Source organism: Pundamilia nyererei, unplaced genomic scaffold, assembly GCF_000239375.1.
Source record: "Pundamilia nyererei isolate P.nyererei 1_Seehausen unplaced genomic scaffold, PunNye1.0 scaffold00046, whole genome shotgun sequence".
Taxonomy (NCBI): Eukaryota; Metazoa; Chordata; class Actinopteri; order Cichliformes; family Cichlidae; genus Pundamilia; species Pundamilia nyererei.
Genome location: NW_005187447.1, coordinates 2,887,937 through 2,910,445, shown reverse-complemented (window position 1 = coordinate 2,910,445; position 22,509 = coordinate 2,887,937). Strand labels below are relative to the sequence as shown.

At 40.2% G+C, this 22,509-nt stretch overlaps 1 protein-coding gene across 1 annotated transcript in view; it reads right to left on the bottom strand.

Annotated features, from left to right (window-relative positions):
* Nucleotides 1-10,611: 10,611 nt before the first annotated feature.
* nhsa (Nance-Horan syndrome a (congenital cataracts and dental anomalies)) overlaps nt 10,612-22,509 on the bottom strand; it is a 65,312-nt gene continuing 53,414 nt past the window's right edge. The window contains exons 3-8 of the mRNA XM_005732440.1: nt 20,905-21,037; nt 19,115-19,307; nt 16,628-16,759; nt 12,268-15,114; nt 11,357-11,480; nt 10,612-11,278 (exon numbers count right to left, since the gene is read on the bottom strand). Coding sequence (XP_005732497.1) covers nt 10,654-11,278; nt 11,357-11,480; nt 12,268-15,114; nt 16,628-16,759; nt 19,115-19,307; nt 20,905-21,037 — 4,054 coding nt within the window. The 3' untranslated portion in view covers nt 10,612-10,653. The remainder of the gene's footprint in view (nt 11,279-11,356; nt 11,481-12,267; nt 15,115-16,627; nt 16,760-19,114; nt 19,308-20,904; nt 21,038-22,509) is intronic.

The window sequence follows — 22,509 nt, the reverse complement described above, 5'->3', positions numbered from 1 at the left end:
TTACAAAAAAAAATATAGAAAAATTCTTCCAGTTTTACACAGTATAAGTTTGTCTAGACATGTTTGTCTTGGTGAAAGTGTGAAATTTTCTGATAATTTCCTAACATTTTCTAATAAATCTTCTCTAATTTAATACTTATTTATAAGGATCAGTGCATAGGCTTATATTGTAACAGACAAGCCCAGATAGGCACCTTTTCATCTGTGCTAATGGTGCTCAAAACAAAGAACAACAACCAAAACAATATATTGAAAAATGATACTAGGTTAGTACACTCCCAATTAAATGAATCCACTTTAGTTTTTACTGGAAAATTCTGGGGACCTTGCAGGAAATTTAGGCGAGTACATGTCTGATAATATACAGAGAGCCCTGTTTATAATAATCTAATTTTTTAATAACAAGGCAAGAAAAACAGCAAATACAGACATGACTGAATGTGTGGTACCTTGATCATAAACGTACAATGTACCATGGCTTGTACATGAACCCACACAATCTTCCCATAGATACAATTTAGGAGCCAAATAGGAACAGCAGCATGTTTTCTGAGTGCTGACAGGCTTGTGTTTTATCCTTTCTTTTAGCTCCAGACAGTATTCGCCTGCTGACTGGCTGATGACAGAATCAGAGGAGAATGGAGTTTGGCAGCTGTAGATGAGTCTGGTAGTGACAGGCCTGGATGAACAGGATCCCCTGGGTCTCCATATCAGTCCCAGCCAGCCTCGGGCTCTGCCTTAGGGCCCCAGGGCCTCTCATTGTTCCGCAGGGATGTTGTTTAATGCACTTTAATGAGCCTCACAATGTACCCTGGTGGCATGATGGTGACTTTGGTGTGGTTACCTCCTCGATGTGCCCTCTCCCCCCTTCTGTCTGCAGTCAGTGTTACTCACATGAGATGAATGTGTTGTTCACATGCTGTAGCTCTCCTATCAGTACCAAAGCTGGAACAATGAATATAAGAGAGTTCGCCATCTGAAGGAAACATCTTTGGGGTATTTTTCTTCAAGTTTCTGTGTAGATCATACTAGAAAAATATGCCTCAACATACCTCATTACAAGTATACACTATTATAAACCCAAACAAAGGCTGGATATGTTTTTAAAAATTATCTGCCTACATTGGTTGCAGTTATATACATACTATACTCACAAGTCACAACAAGTTGTGTGCTGTCCAAGCGCTGATTGCGAACAAGGCATTTTCTCCATTATGACAGTTTTCACATATTTGGAAGAGCAACAAAAGGACTTAAAATAAAGACTGTGAAGGGATGTGACATGCTAATAACTGCAGCTAAGGTCTGAGTCAAAGCAGCAAAGCCAAGCCAGGCTATTGGTGCCCCATCTAGAGTTAAAATGAATTTATGATACTGCGTTTGTGTCTGTTTGTGTAGGTATTTGGTTATGCAGACTGTAGGATAATGGGTCTGCAACAAATACAGACGTGCAACCCTAAAAAAATAGGGTGTAGCTAGATGCTGAGGATGTTATGCATAGGCAGAACACTGATTGGTTGAAAGGTTGGTTTGGAGAAGAAAGCGTCAGTGAAAAACAACAATTGTTACAGATCAAGAAAAAAGCACAAGCTGACGCTGGTGAGATTAGATGATTTTATTTGACTGCAAGAAAGTTCTCCAGGGCAGAGTCTAAAGGAAAGCACTGACAGCAGCACAAACACAGACAGGAGTACGCAGCATTGCTGGGTACTGCATATATTTTAACTGCAAAGTAGGTTTTGAAGTCTTGTCATAGAACCAATGCACAGTCATGCCACTCCCTTTAGGGTTAGGATTATCATAGATTTTGAGTTCCGGATTAGCTAAAATATGCTTTTCTCGAGCTATTGAGGCAGTGCAGTATACGGCACTTCCAAGTTACCATAAAATTGAAGATTGATCATATGTAGAATAAACGATGGATGTAGCTTCCAGGTACAAATAGAGGACGTCATGTCCAGTTTCCAGACACAAATGTTGTAAAATCCCTCGACTCGAGATTTCATAACAAGACTTCACTAACCACTGGGTGACATCATGGCAGCTATGTCCATCTTTTACAGTGTCTATGCACTAGATGCATTCAGATGTAATGCACAAAGAGGCTGCATGAAAATAATCATCTATATAACATGTAAATGCTTCTGTGGAAAAGTTATGCAAACCTGACTGCTTTATGAACCAGGTTTATGAGGAAGATAAAATTTAAAACTACTGGCAGCTGCTTACAGCTTACATTTGCACAGTTGGTGCTTCAGTTCCTATCTGACGACACCTTTACAGAGACAGATATCTTTTTTACAGCAGGGTATTTACACAAATACTGCTGCACGATAAAATTACAAATATCTATTATGTAAATCTCAAAAAGTCAGTTTAAAATAATAGATTTGTGTTAAATGAATTAAAAAAAAGCCTTCCTTTTACAATAAACTATTAGGCCAGGGGCTTCCTTATTTGTCTATTAATGTATGAATCTTCACACAGTCTCTTACATTTGCAGTGAGCTGTAAATGTGTGTATGTTCTTTTGGAGGTCTTTGCTTGCCTTTGTCCTCTCTCTTCATAATTAAGCAAAGATTAAAAAAAAAAAAAAGCATTCTGGGCTGGCATTTTCTTTTTGAGCCGTGTACAGTGTCTACTGTACTGTCTGTAGAACCAGAGGGCAAATAATGACACAAAGCCTGATGTTCAGCATAAAGACAGTGAGAGATCTCAGACTTTAGTCAGACATAAAAGCTCGAAGGTCAGTTCCTCATGGAGAGATGCTGTCTAACCAAAAAAATTGTCTAATTCTGCTCACGCTATTCAGTGACATTGTGACACATCCCACACATTTCCCTTGAGAACAAAATTACTCGATTTCTCCCCACACCAGTCACGCCAAGCCATCATGTCTCCAGCGTTAATCGAGGTCTTGGTCAGCATGCCCTTTGATGGGCACCCAAACAGTCCAAGGCTTTGTTTACCTTTTTAAAAAAAAATAAAAATCCTTCACTCACAATCTCAGCTCAGCTGACGCGCAGTGACTGAGAACAAGGCATTTTTGTCCGTCACGGGCCCGTCTGACATTAGCCAGAGCAACAAAGGAACTTAAAGCTCTGAGTGTGGAGCTGGCTCATGACCATGGAAGTGACAAAACATATGGAGATATGGCCTGTTAGGAACTGCAGCTAAGAGCTGAATCTGTCATACATAGGGAAACATGTGCAGACCCATTCAGATGTTTAAAATAATCACAGATGGGACACAAAGAGGCCTACGTGAAATTTACACTCAATTTGCATTGAATTACCCAGAGAACATCCTGCTGTGGACTCAGATGAAGAACTCCCTCTAGTGTTCATCTCAAATAAACCCCTAGAATGCACTATTCACACAGTCCAGACCACACCTGACACAGGTCATGATGAGAGTAGAAATGGAGATAAAGACACCTGCAGGCTAGGCACTTGGTTATTCATCTTGAAAGGCCTATGGTCACTTATCTGGGTATTTCTTTTAAGAATTACATAAATTAGCTTTGATTTAATTCTGTCTATAGAATCAAAAGTCAAATCTGATTAGAATAAATCAGATTAGACTTGACACATGAATGAACTTAACATAGTGGAGCTGACACAAGAGGATAAGACAGGGAACACTGAGGGAACAAATTAGACTCCAAAATAAGATTAAATTATAACAAGCCATCCATCTATCAGTCTGACAGCTGGGATAGAGCCTATCCCAGCTGTCAGAGGCCAACATCCACGACAGGTCACCAGTCTATCGCAGGGCTAACACAGAAGGACAACCAACAGGGAAAGCAAACAACCCAAAAGGTTCAAAAATCAAAATCAGAATTAGGATCACGACAAATCTGTGCTGCTTTATTATTTAGTATGCAATGAAATAAAGCCACTATTCCATTCTTGTCATCAGTTTCACTTTCCCACGCCATAATACTCGTCATCTCGTCATCGACATCCAATTCAATTCAATTTTATATTTTTATATAGCACCAAATCACAACAACAGTTGACTCAAGGCGCTTTATATTGTAAGGTAGACCCTACAATAATACATACAGAGAAAATCCCAATAATCATATGGCCGCCTATGAGCAAGCACTTCGGCAACAGTGGGAAGGAAAAACTCCCTTTTACAGGAAGAAACCTCCGGCAGAACCATGCTCAGGGAGGAGTGGCCATCTGGTGCGACCGGTTGGGGTGAGAGAAGGAAGACAGGATGAAAGACATGCTGTGGAAATGCTCTGCTCCAATAAGATTCTTTCCCACTTTCTAGAAACCAATCAGCTTCAGTTTTATGTATATTAAATGTATGTTGTTGTTATTCTGCTTTTCAGACTCCCATTCCTGCTCCACTTCCAGGTCTTCAGATCTCTGCCTGCTTTACCACCTCTACAGCCAGCTTCTAGACGCCAGGGATTCAGTCCGATTCCTATTTTGAAAAGGACAGTAGTGCATTATTTCTTGATATATCACAACAACACTGATATCAGTTTATTTTTTAATGTTTTAACTGTCCGTATCATCTGAAACTATTTTTTTTCTCATTCTTCAAATTGTGTAAGAAGCTCTGATCAGATCCTTTTTACTGGCAATTCAAAGGAAGCTGGAAAAAGCTCCCTCTTACTGAAATAAGCTGCTTTTAAATATGATCTCCCTGCCATCACTTTTCTTTTTCAAGCATGCTTTATCATTTTGCTTCCTTTATTTCTTATTCATTAATTCATTTAATAGATTTGTAAAATTTATTGCTATGTCAAAGGCTGATTTTTTCCCTTTATCTTGTTTTGAGATGTTTTGCATTGTTCTTTAAAAAAACGATGATATGCTTAAAGAGGTTTATCCTGAGATATACAGTAGTGTGCAAAACCCTTGAGCCAACCTTCATTTCTTTATATTTTGCTTCTAAGGATAGAGACTTTCTTTTATTTATTTATTTATTTTTAAAGAGGTCTACTTCTCTGGGATTGCTGAAAGTCTTTACAGGTCATTCTTTGAACATTGGCTCCATTCTCCACTCATTTTCAGTACACTTCTTGCACTTGACCAGTTTCAGACTCTATGAATAATTTAAGCATAAAAATGACATCAAGTAGTATGTTTTTAAACAATTTGAGGAAATTGGACAAGTGATGCTCCAAAGAAGTGTCCGACCTAAAAAGCTATATACAGCACATGAACAGTATCTGAAAGTCGTGTCCGTAAGATTTTTTTTTTTTAATCTAGAAAAGACGTGAGAGATGCATCTGGCCCTTCAGTGAATCCATCTGCTCACTGAAGACTCATCAGAAATGGTTTCAGCAAAAGAACTAAACTGAAACTTTGTGGCACTATGTCTTATGGAGTGATGAACCCAGATTTCAGCAATCTGGTTCAAAGATATCAGGAAAGAGGCTGGAGCCTATCCCTACAACCTGGACAGGTCACCAGTCTGTCGCAGGGCAAACACATAGACACAGACAACCATTTGCATGTCTTTGGACTATGGGAGGAAGCCAGAGTACCCAGAGAGAACCCACGCAAACATGGGGAGAACATGTAAACTCCACATAGAAAGACCTTGGCCTGATGGTGGAATTGAACTCAGGACCTTCTTGCTGTGAGGCAACATTGCTAACAGTGCCCTGTGCACCGTTCTATATGTAAGACCTGGAGGCAAATATGTAAAATATAGCCTTGTCATTCTTTTAGACCTCATGAAGTCTAGAAGTTGGCACATTTATTGGACATGCAAAAAAATGTCCTGAGGGTAGATGAGAAAGTGGGGAGAAAGTAATGATGGGTGACAGAAAATGGTCTGAGGAGAACTTCAGCCCTGGATCTAAAGCCTTCAGAACATGGCTTACCTGCTGAAACAGGTGAGCTCATATTGGTGCCCAACATTGCAGTTAAGAAGCAAAGGCAAACATAGCAAAAAACATAAAGTATAGAAGCTTAAAGTCATCTAAAATATGCATTTGGTTTTAAAAGCCAAACATGTGTTTTGGATATGAAGACAGTTAGACACTGTTATAGTCAAACTCTGCAGTGCTTTTTTACTTTTATAACAAAATGTATTTGTCTTCACTTCAACTAGATAAAAAGCCATTTGTCCTACATAGGTGTTATGAACTGTCAGATACACTGAAGGCATTTCAAAAACACTTTGAGTGGGTCTGATGGCAGATGGCAACTAATCTCAGAGCTGTGAAAGAAAATCCCATGGCAGCTTGTCTAACATGCTAGTCTCCCAACAGTTTCCCTGAAAGACCAGAGATTTGTCCACAATTACCATAAAAGTGTAAATGTAACCGGGTCATAAATTATATTTTGTTATAATCACACAAAATGTGTTCTAAACCCTACACTGTTCCTGGTATAACTGACTTTTAGGACCTCCAAGCCTGTAGTTATCTTCATTATCAGTTAGAACCCCTCCTCATCCTGTTCTTCTTCTATGGTGCAACCCTATAAATTTGGGGTACCTGTTTGGCCTCTCCCTTTTTCTACAATTCCCCTGTGAAAGAGGTAGGCATAATGTTTTTCCAACATTAATTATACCTGCGTGTGTTTTAAGTTCATTTTTGTCATAATTATGCCTGTCTTTACTGCATGCTGTGAATATGCGGTATGTGTGTGCTGCGTATGTGTATAGGCACTGTTAATGCTAGCATGAACAGATACGTCTTGCTAGCTTGGAAGTTGTGGCTTGAGCTAACTTTCATCCCAACTGTTTATATTTGGCTATAGAAGCACGCAAGTTATTTACTAGGAGGTCTTTCTTTTTACCTTTCATTGTCAGGCACCACGTAGATTTACATAAACAACCAGTTGCAGGTCTCATAGCTCACCCACCTTAAGGCTTTACTGATGGTACATGGGCATAACCATCATAGACTGGTGGTTCCAGTAGAATCAGAAGCAAGCTTGGGGCTACAGATGGCAGTAATTTTAAAAGACGGATGTAAGCAGGGGAACTGCTTTATGACAAAAGTGTTTGAAATGCAAGAAGAGGCTTTCACTTTGGGAGGTTTTTACATTACATTTAGATAATACTGATAATATAGAAATAGATGCCTTGCTTGCCCTGACAGAAAGTATGACTAGCAGTTGAAAGCTAACAGTTCCCTAAAAACAAGCTAAAACTGTAAATAAACTAGACAAAAATAATTTTTAAAAATGCTAGCTTGGCTTAATGGATAAAAAGTTGGAACTATTTAGCTATAAATAGTGATAAAATATTAAAATGTATTAGGTTTAAATGGCTAGCAGCTGATATTTTTGGCTAACAGTGAAGAGAAGCTAATTAAGTATTTAGCTAAACACAAGGGACAAACAGCTAAAATATATACCTATATTATAAATAAAAATATATATATTTTAGGTGTATGTGTGACTTCTACAGGTGTGTATGGCAGAAATTGCTGACAGTATAGATTAATGTTTGACATAAATAGCAAGATAAACATTTGATTAAAAATAAAAGATTTCAAAAATACCAGCAAACCTTTTGTGCGTCACGGACCGGTTTATGTCCGACAATATTTTCATGGGCAGACCTTTACAGTGTCATGGATAAATAGAACAAAATAAAACCAGTACTGGTACAAAAAAAAAGAAAATTTATTCATAACACACGGGAAAAGACCCAGGGAAACCGAGTTAACGATAAAAACTATAAAAAATAACAATAAAAACCCTGAAAAACATAAATTTCACACCTGAGCCTCAACTCTTGCGGCCCGGTACCAAACGACTCACGGACTGGTGTACTCACTTTTATGAAATACTGTAAATAACTAATGGTATGGATAAACAGGCATTAAACATCCAAAGAGTAGGTAACTATATCTAACCCTAACCCTAATGCAAAGTCGAATAGAAATGTGTTATAAAAATATCTCAACATGATGTATTAATGACGACGGGGCTCGTGAGTCTATCAGACAGGCTGTGTTGTAAGAGTGCAACACGTGAAGAAAGGTTGGTATTTTGATCTGAAGTAGCCAGAAATTAAAGATACATGAGACATTTTCAAAGCAGTCACATTTATTCATCTTTTTATACACATTTGCTAAGCAGCCTGTTGTGCTAGCAGTTGGCTTTGATAGGATTTACTATGGGATTTCAAGAACGCTTACTAAAAAATAAATACAAGACAACGTGTTCCACAGCTCAAAAATATACAAAGGTCTGAAATTAATGTAAACTTTAAAAACATGTTTTTTTATTTTACATAAGAAGCAATTCAACAACCTTTGTAACAATTCTAAAACGTTATTTAATTTACAAGTTTGTACAAAAAACCCCACTAAAACCTACAAGTACTGTATACAGAGGTTGGTCTGTATCTAGATGAAATGCATCTAGTACCGTAAGTTTAGTTCTTTATTATTGGTTTGTTTTCAAGAACATTTCAGTCAAGTAAACGACAACAGTTCAATGCCACCACGTGTTTTTAGCCTTTGGTAGAAGCATTCCTGTACTTCACTCCTAAAGCATCCTCGGGGTGTGAATATTATTAAGGGAAACAGCTGCATGTACACATCTATAAATATCTCCAGGTACAGCAAGAGACAAAAAAACTTCACAAACATCATTTTGTCAGTGCAGGAAAAAAACAAAAAAGTTGGAATGAAGGTTCACAGACTTAACTCATTGTGTACCCTGTTATATAGTGTTATTAATATGAAAATTAAAAGGGTATTGACAGCATACCTACAGGGAAGAACAAGGCTTCTGCCAGTTTTGCATAATGTTTGAGTACCATCACTCCAATAAGCTCCATGTACTTATAAAATTATGGTGAATACATGGGACTAAAATATACCAGGGTTACAACCATAACCTTACATTTATATTTTTGGCGTTTAATTACATTTTTAATGAAATTTTATAATTAAGTTTCCAATTTGTCTCTGCAACCAGTGTCTCGTATAAGATCTAAAACACATCTCTTATGAACAAAATAAGTATGTGAATAAAAAATAAAAATTCCAGCACTTCATTGCATATTTTTGATCAAAGGTTTTTTGTGTATGTTATAAAAATAAATATATTTAGATTGGTTTGAGACAGAAAATATAGAAGTTATATTTTTTTGAATATTGAGGGGCAGAAAATGCCAAATCCAGACATTTCTCTTTTCAAGAGACTTAATAACCCGGCTCCATATTTAACCATACAATCAAAAATCTCACAAAAACACTCAACTTGCTGTGACCTCAGCTGCTTCATCACATATTTTCTCCTGTTGGATAAAATAAGGCATATTTGATCCTCTGAGTACTTTCCACTTGCCTCTTTCGACAATGCATAAACACATCATGTCAGCAAACCAGAAATGACCATTGGTAAGTTTTTCTTTATGACTTCAGCATTCTTTTCCAGCTCTCCGAGTTCCCTGCCTCGAACTTTTTGATCACTTTTTCATGTCCCATGTTAACACCTGCTCCTTTCTTGTCTCACGAGATTGTCAAGTTAGTGCTCGGCTTTGACACTTCCTGTCTCACCAATAATTACGTCTTCCATTTCTTGCTATATGTACAGTATGTTAAAATATTCTAATAATAAGCTTTGATATAATTTAGTATATGACAAACTGAGTAAAATATACATAGTATCAATTCTGTTTACAGGAAATATGAATAGGGACTGAATGTTGACATTTGTCAATTCTGATGTTCATTTTGAGGGTATTAAAATCATTCGATGTAACTGGTTAGAGGAAATGTCCGTCTAATTGTATTCACAGAATACATACGGTTAATTATAACAGATCAACTTCTCTTGCTTATTTCTAAAAACGTTACGTTGTTGGGTTGGGTCTACAAGACTTTGGGAAATGTGCCTTAAACTAACAGAACAGCTATTAAACTCATTTCCAGCTCCATACTTTTATTTGCAGACTCTAGAGTAGCTTAGAGTGATTCACAGTTCATAATAATTCTTATTTATTTTATATGGGATGGTACCGCCTCTGACCATACTGGGGATCTCCATTAATTCTGACAGAGTTTTAGGTCAAAAAAGATTACTTTTAGGTGCACTGACCTCATTATTATACCTTGAACTCTGGCCATGTGTTGCTATGAGTATCACATATATATGGAAGCCTGTTTCCGCCACAAAAAAAAGTATTCATAACTCCAAATTTCGAGTTATCTTTCTCAAAAAGCAACTTAACATTTTGACTTACTTTTCTTCAAAATTTTGAGTTAGTAACTCGCCATATCCTTCTGGTTAACAAGAAAATGACGTCATTCACGTAGACTACTGATTGGCAAAGCTAACTCTAAATTTGGAGTTACTTTTCTCAAAATTTTGAGTTAATAAGTCAAAATTCCATACATATATGATAGAAAATAAAGAAAAGAAAAATAGGTCCCCGTTTAAATTTAGAACTGAGAAGATTTTCCGGTTTGTAAATCATATTTTTCCATATAATGCAGACGCAAAACAAGAGCCAACTGTTCATTTCATAAAGATGTTTTCTTAGAAATGCAGTCTGTATAAAACACCATCAATTACTAAATTTATGATTTTCTTTAAAAAATGTTCACGTTCGTCTAATTTTCTCTCCTTCTCTCCTCATTCTGGTCCATCTTTTTTTGTTTGTCTGTTTGCTGTAAACTAATAAAATTACTTAATTATTGCTTTTTTTTTTATGTGGAGCCCTGCGATGAGTGGTCGTCATGAGGGCTCCCATCCGAGTTCTCTGTCTCACCCTCAGAGATGGCCTGCATGGGCGTTGAGTACAGCCTGCTGCGCATGCTGTAGCGGCTGCTGTTGGCAGGTGGTGGGATCCTGGAGCGTCCCTGCCTTGAGGCCGCAGATGTATGGAAGGATTTCGGTGAAAAGCCCTCTGCGTTGGTTTTCAAGTAGGGGCTGGAAAGGTGGTCTTGTCCTGATTGGGGCTGCTGCTGAGGGAAGGTGTTGTCGTCGGGGTGTCTGGGTGACTCCATTAGAGTGTCTCCAAGTGATTTAGGGGTGATGGGACTCTTGAGGATCTCTGTAGCTGACATGCGGTAACTAGTGTCGGAGCGGCTTCCTTTCTTAAGCAGCAGTAGTTTGAACTCCTCGTTGGAGGTGCTGGACTTTTTTGCATTCCTGTAGATGGGACCGGGGACTCTGTGCAGGCCAGGTGGGGTCACAGCGGAGGAAGGTGATGCCACAGAGATAGGGGAGCTTGCAGTGCTGTTAGGTGGCGTGTTCCACGAAGCGCCACCAAGGCGATTCCTCACACCCAACTCGGCAGAGTCTTTTCTCCCCAACACTTTCCTTTTAGACCTGAAGAAGACCACATTGATTAAAGAATTTCTGTACATTTTGAGTATACACAAACAAAATCCTATCTAAGATACTAACCTGTGTATCATAGCGAATAAATCCTCAGTGGTGCGAGATTTAGTGGGGGACAGAAACACGGTGTCATCCTCTGGCCTTGACTCATCATGCACTGAGGACAGAGTGCTGTCACTGAGAGTGGAGTCTGTTAACAGGAACATTTCACACATATGAATATACTGCATCCTGTATATTCCACACTAACCAACCATTTAGCAATTTTTCATAATTTGTTTTGTTCAAAAAGCTCATTCAATTATTAGATATATCAAGTTTCAGCAGCTTTTGTATAAGTAAAATTACAGAAAAGATTCAGTTTACATACATAAAAAAGATCGTTTCCGCACCCTTAAAATTTATCTTGCACCTCCATCCTAGAACTTTTATTCACAATTAACAAGCTCTATGATCCTTTACAGGGGTCAGCAATTTTTTGAGCCATAAATCCTATTTCAGAGAATATTCCCACAATTGGAAGAACTTAGGGACAAAAACAGGCAGAATTGACCTCCATCCACCCATTTTATTAAATGTTTATCTGGCTTACAGTCTCAGAGGGGCTGCAGTCTACCCCAGCAGTCACAGAGCAAAATGAAGGGTACATCATATCAGCCTGAGCAGGTTGCCAGTCCCTCACAGGAGCAGAGAGAGGCAGATAACCACACAGTCTCACATCCAAACCTACAGGTAATTCAGAATCACCAGTTACCCAAACACACACACAGCTTTGTGTCACAGGAGGAAGTCCAGACAGGCACACAGAAAACATGCAAACTCCACACTGAGATGACAGACCTTATTGCTGTGGCAGCGCTAATGACTGCAACAGACATTACAGAGGCAAAAAGCAGGAGAAAAAGGTGCAGAGCAGAGAGTTGCATTGAGTACAAACTGGGGTTGAGGAGGGGATCACAAGGACATTAAGTCATTACCTTTACTAAAATAGTCCTCCATGTCTGGCATGGAGTCCTTGCTTTCCTGTGAGATACATTCGGATGACTCGCCCAATGAATCCATTTCTTTGCTGTCTTCATTGCTGATTGGACTGCTTTGCAGCGTCTCCAACTGACTGTCAGTAGCAGGCACTTTATCCTGACTGCTGGGTCTATTGGGGGAACTGTGTAGGACAGGAGGAGGAGGAGGAGGATACGCCTCTTCTTCTTCTTCAGAGTGTTGTTGCTGTAAAGTCTCAGACTGTGAGCTGAAGTCTCCGAGGCAGGCAGGTGTTTCTGGCAGCTCTCTACAGGTCTCTCTTTCTTGACTTCTGGTTTGTTCGGGGACTTCTGGACCTTTCTGGTTCAAACATGAGTCTGACTGGAGCCTGACTGTTGTCACACACTTTGCAGGAGCCTCTTGCTCCGGCTCGTTCCTTGTCTCAGTCTCACATGCTGACCTTCCACTTGTAAGCTCTTCATTTGAGGTAAACACACCTGACTCCTTTGAGGATAGGTGAAGATGATGGTGGTGTGAGTTGTACAGTGCGGGACTCTTAAGCTCTAAAGATTTACTAGTGGAAAGTTTGCTAGGTGAGTTCACAGTGGGATATTGGAATTTGGAAGTGGTGTGATTTTCATGCTGCTCCTTACTGATCGATCGGAGGTGTACTGAGTTCAGCACCGTGGGCGTAATGGACAGGCAATGGGCGTTGAATACCTCTGGGTTGTGAGGTACTATAGGCTTGGCTGACACTGCTGCTTTTTGTTTGTTTTGGTGAAGGATTTGCATCTGGGTCTTGTAAGCTGTCGCCTTGTTGTTGACGCTATGAAGGACACTTAAGTCGAGATGAGAGGGAGGGATAATTGGCAGCTCCAGATCTCTCTTTGAGGTTGCACCATCCCTAGAGGACAGTGACTGAAGTGACAGTGATGAGAGAGAGGACTTCCTCTCTGGGACTTTGGGCTTCCTTTTACCACTTGATGGAGACAGTGGCCCAGGGAAAAAGGTAGAGGGAAATGAGGAGGTGGGTGTTTCTGATTGACTGGAGTAGCCACTGGATGGGCTTGCCAGGCCTGCCAACTTCTCTGGGGATATGAGCTTGAAATCTTCCTCGACTGATGGAAGTGAAGGGGTGGTAGCTCTGGAGCCAGACTGGGACGTCTGCGACTCAGAGCTATCCTGTGACTTGATGCATTCAATAACCGTCGTACCTGTAGCTGTGCTGGAGTTTGACAACGATCGGTAAGCATCTGTGGATTTCAAATCATTCAGGAGCCACAGATCTGCATAGTCTGACTGCAAAACCCCCTCATCCTTAAATGAATGTGTATCTGTGGAGACTAAGTCGGGTAGATCAGCTGAGCCCTCAACCCCCCAGCCTACCCGGGTTTCTCTGACCACTGAGGAGTTTTCAGTGTGAGCCAGAGAGCCAGACAAAGCCAGCTGCAGTTTCCTCTCCTTTGCAGACAGATGAAGTTGCTGCCCACATGTAATCTTTGGTTCTTTCTTAATAGGGATGTTTCCCTCACTGCATGTTTTCCTTAAGGAGGAGCTCCTCTTAGGTGGCGATGGCTTCACCTTTGGTTTTTTTAAGGAGAGGCAGCGTCTTCCCAGTGTCATGTGACCACTTGAGTCTGACAGGCCACAGTCAGTGCCTGAGGGTGCATAGTTATTATAAGTGAAGCTTTGGCTACCTTTTAAGCCGCAGTCAAAGTGCATGGAGGTGTAGTAACCTTCGTTGTCCACAGAGTAGTGCGAGACGGTGTCTGCTTTCTCTGACGGTGGTTTGTCGGAGAAGCTGCTCTCACAGGTAGCCATACTGGTGAAACTGGGGCAGCCCAGACTGCTCTCAGCCTCTCTTCTTGGCTCGGGGCTGAAGCCCTGTGACCCCGGAGGCTCTGGATTGGGGTAACTCCACTCCCCCTCGATGGGATTGCTGACACCAACTTCTTCTAATATGTCCATAGCTGTGGAGGAGAAGGAGCCTGCTCTTTGGGTCCTGAGGCCCTGATAGTGGTCCAGCAAGAAGCCTGTCTGGTCATCGTTAGTATGAGTGGCAGCGTTTAAAGAGAGCTCAGAGTCACAGTGGGAGGAGCCGGTCAGAGGTGGAGATGCGGCAGGAGGGATTGTTTCTGATGTCTGGGAGGGGCATGTGGAACTGCTCCCGCTCCAGTTCCCGCTGGAGGACTGGTGGTCCTCCTTATGGTCTATCTGGCCTCCCAGCACTGCTGCAGCAGAGATGGAGTGCATAGGGCTGCTGAAGGTGTCCGAGCTAGATGAGATCTCACAGCTGCCCATGTCAGCTTTTCTAGGCAGGTGAGATCTGGTCCGTTCCATCCAGCTGCGCTCCGGACTCTGTGAGAGCTGCTTGTACTTAAGGCTTCCTAGCTGGTGTTCAGACATGGCCTGGTCATCAGTACTCTCCTCTTCATCCTTCAGAGTCAACTTCCTAGATCCAGTCAGAAACCCCTCAGTGTCGAAGGGGGAAAGGTCCTCCTCATCGTCGCTGTCGTTATGTCCGTTGTCCAACATTCGGCTGGTGTCTCGGGGCAGACTCCGAGAACGCAGGTGTGCTCCAACGGAGGCACTGAACATGGCGTCCGAGGTCTCAGGGAGGGAGGAGATGTTTCCTGCAGAATGTGAGAGGGAGAGGGAGACTCCCGGGCCTCTCTGGAGCCTGATCCTCCTTCGAGATGGTGCTCCTGAGATCAAAAAGTCTTCTGTCTGACAACCCGAGTCTCTGGTGTTGAGATGGCTGGCAAACTCTTGGATGGAAGGGGTGATATCTGCACTGGCGTGAACTATCACTGTCCGCTCTCTGGAGCCAGGAGAGTCATCAGAATCTGTGAGAAGCAAGACGCACACAAAATACAAGAATAAGAAATTCAAATGTCTTTCTTCATGTATTTAAAGGTAACCTGTTATAAAAAAAAATACTTTCAGGTGCTCCACTTGTCAGAAAGTGTCACCACAGGAGGTGGTTGCACGTTTGATTTGGCAGATCTTTACACTTTTGCCCTTCCTGAGAGAAACTGCAAGGGATTTGTGTCTGTTGTAATGCTTGTCTTTATGTTCTGTCATCTATAAACTGCTACAATTGTGGATGCTCAAATCAAACATGGCCAAAGTTTCAAATAAGAAAATCAAGTATATATGTAGAAGTAATCCTTGTGAGTCAAACATGCTTGAAATACTCTTTCAGGCAGTTTTTCTATTCTTGGTTTGTGACGATGTCACTGAGAGGGATATGCCAAATATGATAATTTCAGCCATACAGTGGAAGGACCTGTACAGCTTGTTTTGGACAGGACGGCCTGCATTAAGGCCCAGAAAAACATAAACAAGCATTATTTTGAACTGTGAATCACGCAAAGCTACTCTAAGCATGGTCCAAGAAAACTAATATGGAGCTGGAAATGAGCAGTATGAGTGGGGTGGAGGAGTTCCAACCGGCACTTTGCATCTTCCCATCTTATTTTCCATCAACTCTGCTGTTGATGGTCCAATGAAAATATTATAGGGATAGTTAACCACTAAATACAGTTTGCAACACTGATAGATGCACACTTCTTAATACACAGTTAAATTTGGTAGCTGTAGTTTGGTAGAAAGAAAACAGTACCCATATGAAGTTCTTTAAATGTATTTTTTGGAGAACCACTGTATTCAATAGAATACATACATCTACAAGTCTGAATTGGGTACTAACTCAGTCCAAAACAACAGTGATGAATAAATGTGTAGTAGGTAGGTATCGTGCTGTCTAAAAAAATCTTAAAATAAACATTTTCCCTCTTATTATAAGCTTCTGGTATTTTTTAAGTCAGGGGAAGCTGTTTGCCAGCCACAAGTAAATGCAAAAATGCAAAAAAAAAAAACCCATCCTACTTAATACCAGATACTAGGCCAATTGTGTGGTGGAATTAAACGGCATTCAGCAAACATGAGAAACATTTAAACCCCACAATTATGAAAAGGTTGTGAAAAATAAATGCTAACAAGGTCCACTAGGTAAAATCAAGCAAAGCAAGCATGTGACAAGATTACCACAACTATGCACAGTAATTGAGGAGCAGTTTGGATTTGTTTCAGGATAATTCAAACAATAGTCAAAGTAGTCCAGATAGTATTTTAGTAATTATCTGAGTTAAAAAAAAATTATACTATTTAACTATGCATTTAGTTCAGAAAGCAGTACTGGCCAATGTGAATTTGGTATTCAAAAATACCTTATAATTGTAACATATGCGCTTGTGCACTACACTCACTATTAGTTCTAGTAACTACATAAAACAATAGAGGAAAAACGAAACTGAATCAAGTTTGTGTTCGCATGTGTCAGTTTAAGGAACATACCTAAGTCTCGCTGCACCTGTCTCGGAACGCCGGCAACAGTCCTCCGTCTCCTCAGCTTCCGTCTCCTCTGAAGCAAAGACTGCGAGTGAACGAGCGAGCAACGCACACTAGCATCTCTGTCAAAGCCAACCCCTGCAATGGAGACAGCACATCTGAGGAATCTTTGTTTGGTGGCGGCTGCAGAGATTCCTTCTTTAACTCTCACGCTGTCACATAAAGAAACATTTAAGGTGACGCTCGGCCGTACCAAATTTAGGTGTTGCACAAAAATAGCAGTGAGGAGTGGAGCAAAGAGATCTGACAGAACTCAAAGTAGTAAGTTATTTACTGCTTAACGTAATGACAAAGCAGTAATTGTAAGAAACTTTGGAAAAGGACAGAAAACAAATGGTACTGATGATGGGTTTTGTACACATAAGAGAACTCCTGACGTGCAGGGTTCTGCTTTCCCTCTCTATATGATTTACTGTCATGTGATTGCAGGTCAGAGCTTTCAGCTCCATAGCGATTGCTGTGCTTTGCTTACAATGTGCATTTTTTACCCTCCACTGTCTCTGACTCGGCCGGTGTTGTTGTACAGCTCTCCTTTTGAGTGAAAATGAGCGAGAGTAAATAACGTCAGGCTGCCCTTTTCAACAATCTGGACAGAACTAATCAGCATTCATGTCACTGCATCTCGCCTCTTTGCAACAGCAGGCACAAAGCGTCAAAGGATGAGAAACAAAGTTAACTGGGCACAAAGCATGACTTGCACATTGAGAGTGACTGGAGCAACATTAATTGTGGCTTGTTTAGTAGCGATTGAACTGCAACACTTCCTTATATCTTCCAGGTACTTCATTGTTTCAAGAAAATTAGACAGTGAACACAAATTTTAGTATCATGAGGAAGAGCCAAAACCAAACATTGTTCATTTGAGCACATATAGTTAACTTCATCTCCCTTTTAGTTTTCAATTTATGTTTTTTTTAACAGTTTAATATACTTTTAGTAAATAATTTTCAAATGTTTAATCACAGCTTTTAGCAAAATACTGTCCTATTTATCCATTAACCTAGCTTACAATGTTGTTAGTAGCATTAGTTAACAGTTTTAACTGTTAATCCATAAATTTAGCTTATACTTTACCATCTAGGAAAACCTTGAGTAAATAATTCACAAGTGTTTGTTACTAATGTTAACATGCTAGTCTGTTTCAACAGTTTAGTTTCAATTTTTGTTTGTAGTGTTAGCTAGCAATTCTGTACTTTACTATTTACTACTGTTTTCATATACATGTAGATAACACCTTTTAAATAAAAACTTTAAGTTTAACTGCTCACCAACTTTAAAAAAAAATGGCCAACATATTAAACTAATATTTCTTCTTCTTTTTTTTTGGATAGCATTATCTAATATTTTCAGCTGTTAATCCATCTAGCTAAAAATGATTATAGCTATTTGCTAACAGATTGACTGTTAGGACTTACTACTTGTAATTTACTAGAATTTACCAATTTTTATAAATTATGCTGAACAATTAATCTTTTTTTTTTGTTGCTAATTTATAACAGTGTTATCTAAAAATATAATAGCTACCCATATGTTTACATTATTTACTGCTGCTTTTCAGCTCCATTACTTTCAGTCAGGTTAATAGTTTTGCTAACTTTTAACTAGATTAGCTAATTAGTAATTAGTAAATCCCTAACTTATGGTAGAAGTAAAAAATATTAAAATACCTTTTTTTTTTTTTTTTTACTGAGTGTTAGCAAGTTGTGTCGCTACTCTAAAAATATAGCTATGGGAAAGTGATAGCTTAGCTTGCCAGCTCTAGCAATCAGAAGAAACAGAGGGAAAGAGCTAGCTTAGCACTATGTACAAATCAACCACCCCCATGACCTATAACGAATATGGGTACATAGGAAGGTCAGCATGTAGAACTACTGCTATAATGGCTAATTAGCCTGAAAAAGGGGATGATTTGTTTATTTTAGCATGACTGAAAACAAAGGTTAAACAATAAGCTTGGCTTTGCTAAAATGTATATAAATCCAACTAATCTTTATATCACTTTTTTTTTTTTTTTTTGAGCAAAGGAAAAATGTAAATTTACACTTTTATGGCAAGACTGGTGCCTTAAATTTCATTTTGCCAAAAATCACAAAATGATTTTTAAACACTTCAGGTTTTGTAAAGATTTGAAAATACATTATATGAGCTGTAATTACAATGTTTCAGAGCTGCCTCTACGCTGTGCGTCTTTGCTTTTTCACCTTCCAAAGTCAAGCAAACTGGCTCCTTGTTTCCAGTCTTTATTCTAAACTTAATATAAGCTGGTTGTTGCTTTGTTGTCTGAGTGGTATCAATATTCCTATTTAACACTAAAGGAAAAAAAGTTTATATGCAGGAAAAAAAAAAAACCCAGAAAGGTGGCTGCAACTGCTGACAACTGCACACCACACCTTAGTTCAGTCACAACAATCAGATTCAGTGATTTCAATTTACCGGTCACATTAATGGGGATGACACATGAGGTGATGACTTGGGAATTGCTTTTCATTCTCTCTTCTGGAGTGGGCAGCGGCAGAGCTTTAGACCAGTTAGTCTGCTTGTCCAGGGTGGAGGGGATGTTAGGGATGGGAAACTTAGACCGGTGACCTAGAGCCACCCCGTCAGAGTCGGGGTCAGAGGGCACAGCCTGCAACAGATGGATATTTGCATGGTTAGATTGTTAAGGTTAGGCCAGCATTACATGAAATATGGTTTGGCGGTGTTAGAAAGTGACCAAACTCAGCTTCAGGAAGGGGAATGTGCTGATTAAAGTAAGGGATTAGACTGGTATTGTCCAAGTGTTTATCTGGGAAAGAACTGAAGAGTAGATGAAGAGATTAGTGTCTTATTAATAATCTGCAGCAGTCAGTGCTCCCTTCTTTGCAGGCAGAACAGAGGTAAATCAATACACATGCCCTTCCAGCTGCTGAGTTTAATGTTGGAGTGCAAAGAAACCATTAAGTCATGGAAATGAACTGCATGCTTCGGAAAAAAGGGAGAATGGAAAGCACAAGTAGCATTCAAAGAATCTCTACGTCATGCAAAAATTAAGGTTCAGAAACCCGACTGTGTCCGAGCCTCAGGCTAATAAAAAGTTTGACACACACACACACTACAGAACACGTCTTGACAGATACTTTACAAATAAATAAAATGATGCCTCCTTCACTCACAGGATATGACAAACTATAACTTCAATTCTTAGCTCATGCTCCAACATTCCAAAATTTTTCCGAGTGTCTCCTGCATCATAACAAGTGTCCAGAAATCTCTGAGAGGAAATACTTCACAGCAGCGTTCCTCAACCATGGGCCTCCTCAGACTCTGCAGAGCCACTTGTCTTTATATCTGCATGCTAAATGAATTTCTTACCTTGAGATTCCAACACAGAGACACATGTGAAACTGGGAGTGATTCTCAGTTTCAACTGGTTCCCACCTCCACAACCCGACAACCTCCCACCCCCATTTAAAGGCAACCCTCGAGCCTTTGTGCTCCCTGTTCCCAGCAGACCAATGAGACCCTGACAAAACCCCGACCACAAAAGAAACTGGTTTCCTTGGAAACTTCTCGCAACTAGGAGGGAAAAAAAAAAAAATCAAAGGAAGACCATTTACAGCTGATTTGTTTTGAGAACGGTTTCAGGAGTGCCTGAGAGGAGGGATGAGCGGGCTGAGAGAAAGAGACGAGGGATTTGAGAAAAAGGAGGAAGAGTGGGCACGTACGGGATGAGGGGAAATAAAAAAGGAGCGGCAGAGTTTGAAGCTCATTCCTGTCTCACGACGGGCATCAAGCACGATACTTGTTTAAAAAAAGAAAAGAGAATCAAGAGAGAAACACGAGGCTGTCAGCTGTGCAGTGGGGAAACCACAGCACAGAGGGATCATGGGTAATCACAGGCGCAAGTTTCGAGAAGCCGACCCTATCATTAGAGAAACCCGGGCGGCTGTGATTGTGGCCCACATACACATTCCTCACATACTCCAAGCCCTTCATATGAACTCAAACAACAACAACAACAACAACAACAGTATGTAAACATGTGATGTGTGGGTGAAACTTTAAAGAGGTGCTCGCCTTCAGTATCACCCCACCCTCTCAACCGGGTGGAGCAGGATGGCTACTACTGCCAGAAAGAGAGAGGGCATGCATTTAAAAAGAGATAAGTAGAGGTCAGTCGGGGCGGACATGTGAAATAAGGTGTTAGGAATAGGAGGACGGCGAGGGAGGGAAGGGACCAATACCTTTCTGCTCCAGGGAGAGAAGTGGCAACATTCTGTAGGGGAGGAGGAGCGGGTGGATTCGAACTGAATTACAGGGTGAAAAACAAACAAACAAAAAAGGACAAAAGCACATGGCAGGAATGAACATGGAGATCTTCAACACACAAACATAAGAGACAACATTAGGGAGGAATATGAACACTGAAATATTTGGGTCAAGGCAGGCTGGTGAGCTGATGCTGAACCAGTTATGGTGATGAAAAAATGAATAAAACATGAATGAAGCAGGACACACGTGACAAACACAGTCCCCTTTACCTGTGGTAACTGTGTCGTTGCATCTCTAAAATGCCTCTCTGGCTCCTTTGATCAAAGGAAATAAAAACCATACAAATATTATTTAAAGGGAAATCATTATGCACATTTCCAACTACATTTTTAAAAAGATTCTTGAAAACTCTGATTTGTCTTATACTGTTTTAACTCCCTTTCCCTCCCTTCATCAAGCCAACTTTCTTCTGATTGGCTCCCCTTCTCGGACAGAAGGCTTGGACAGGTGTAATGGTCATTTTTTCAGATGCTGCTTGCTGCTCTTCATTGCGCACAAGATGTCTTTTAGCATCAAGGCATTGAGAGATAACCGTCCCGTTTTAGAGGCCATAAAGTCTGTGTCAGTGATGGCGGTGGCAACGGTATCCTGCGAGGCCATAAGTTGCTGGTTTCCATGTGTTTTTTTGTTTGTTTGTTTGGTTTTTAGTTGCCGTTTAGTTTTTTGCATTTTTCCTTTTGGTTTGACTTGTCAAGCACGAAGAAATTCTTGGCAGGGTTTATGAATAAATTGACCATAATAGAAAATGTAAGTCAGGGGTCTCGAACTCCAGGACTCGAGGGCCGGTGTCCTGCAGGTTTTAGATGTGTCCTTGATCCAACACAGCAGATTTAAATGGCTAAGTGACTTCCTCAACATGTCTTTGACATGACATGTTGACATGACATTTGATTCAGGTGTGTTGACCCAGGATGAGATCTAAAACCTGCAGGACACCGGCCCTCGAGTCCTGGAGTTCGAGATCCCTGATGTAAGTGAAACTTAAGTGTTTTGTAGCACAATAAGTGGACAGTTAAACAAATACAGTAGGAGAAAATATAAGGCACATCTGAATGATTTATGACTGGGAATGCAGTTGGAGGCTAACTACACAAGCAGAGCCTCAGTTATGGTCACAGCACAGTGTGTGCTGTAATGTCATCGCAACCCTCAAACCATTCATATTGGTGCTTGACGTGTCTCAGTTCAGAAAGAAAGCTCTGCATCAGTGCTGGTACGGACAGATTTGTTTCACAGTTTTTCCAGAATGGATTTTCCATCTGATCCTTTTCTGTGATCTGGGACAGGCTATTATAGCATTTAGCTGTACCATAATATACTGGTACTGAAGATAACCTTGACATTTAAAAATAAAACTACAATATTTATATAAAAATGCATATTAGAATATTATAAATAACAGCGTCATTACTAAAACACAACCGGGTGTAAACTAGTGACAACATTTCATTAGTTTACAGTCTGGGAAAGGGAGGAGACTGACCTGAGATCATATAAGGAATATCTGCTCTTACTGA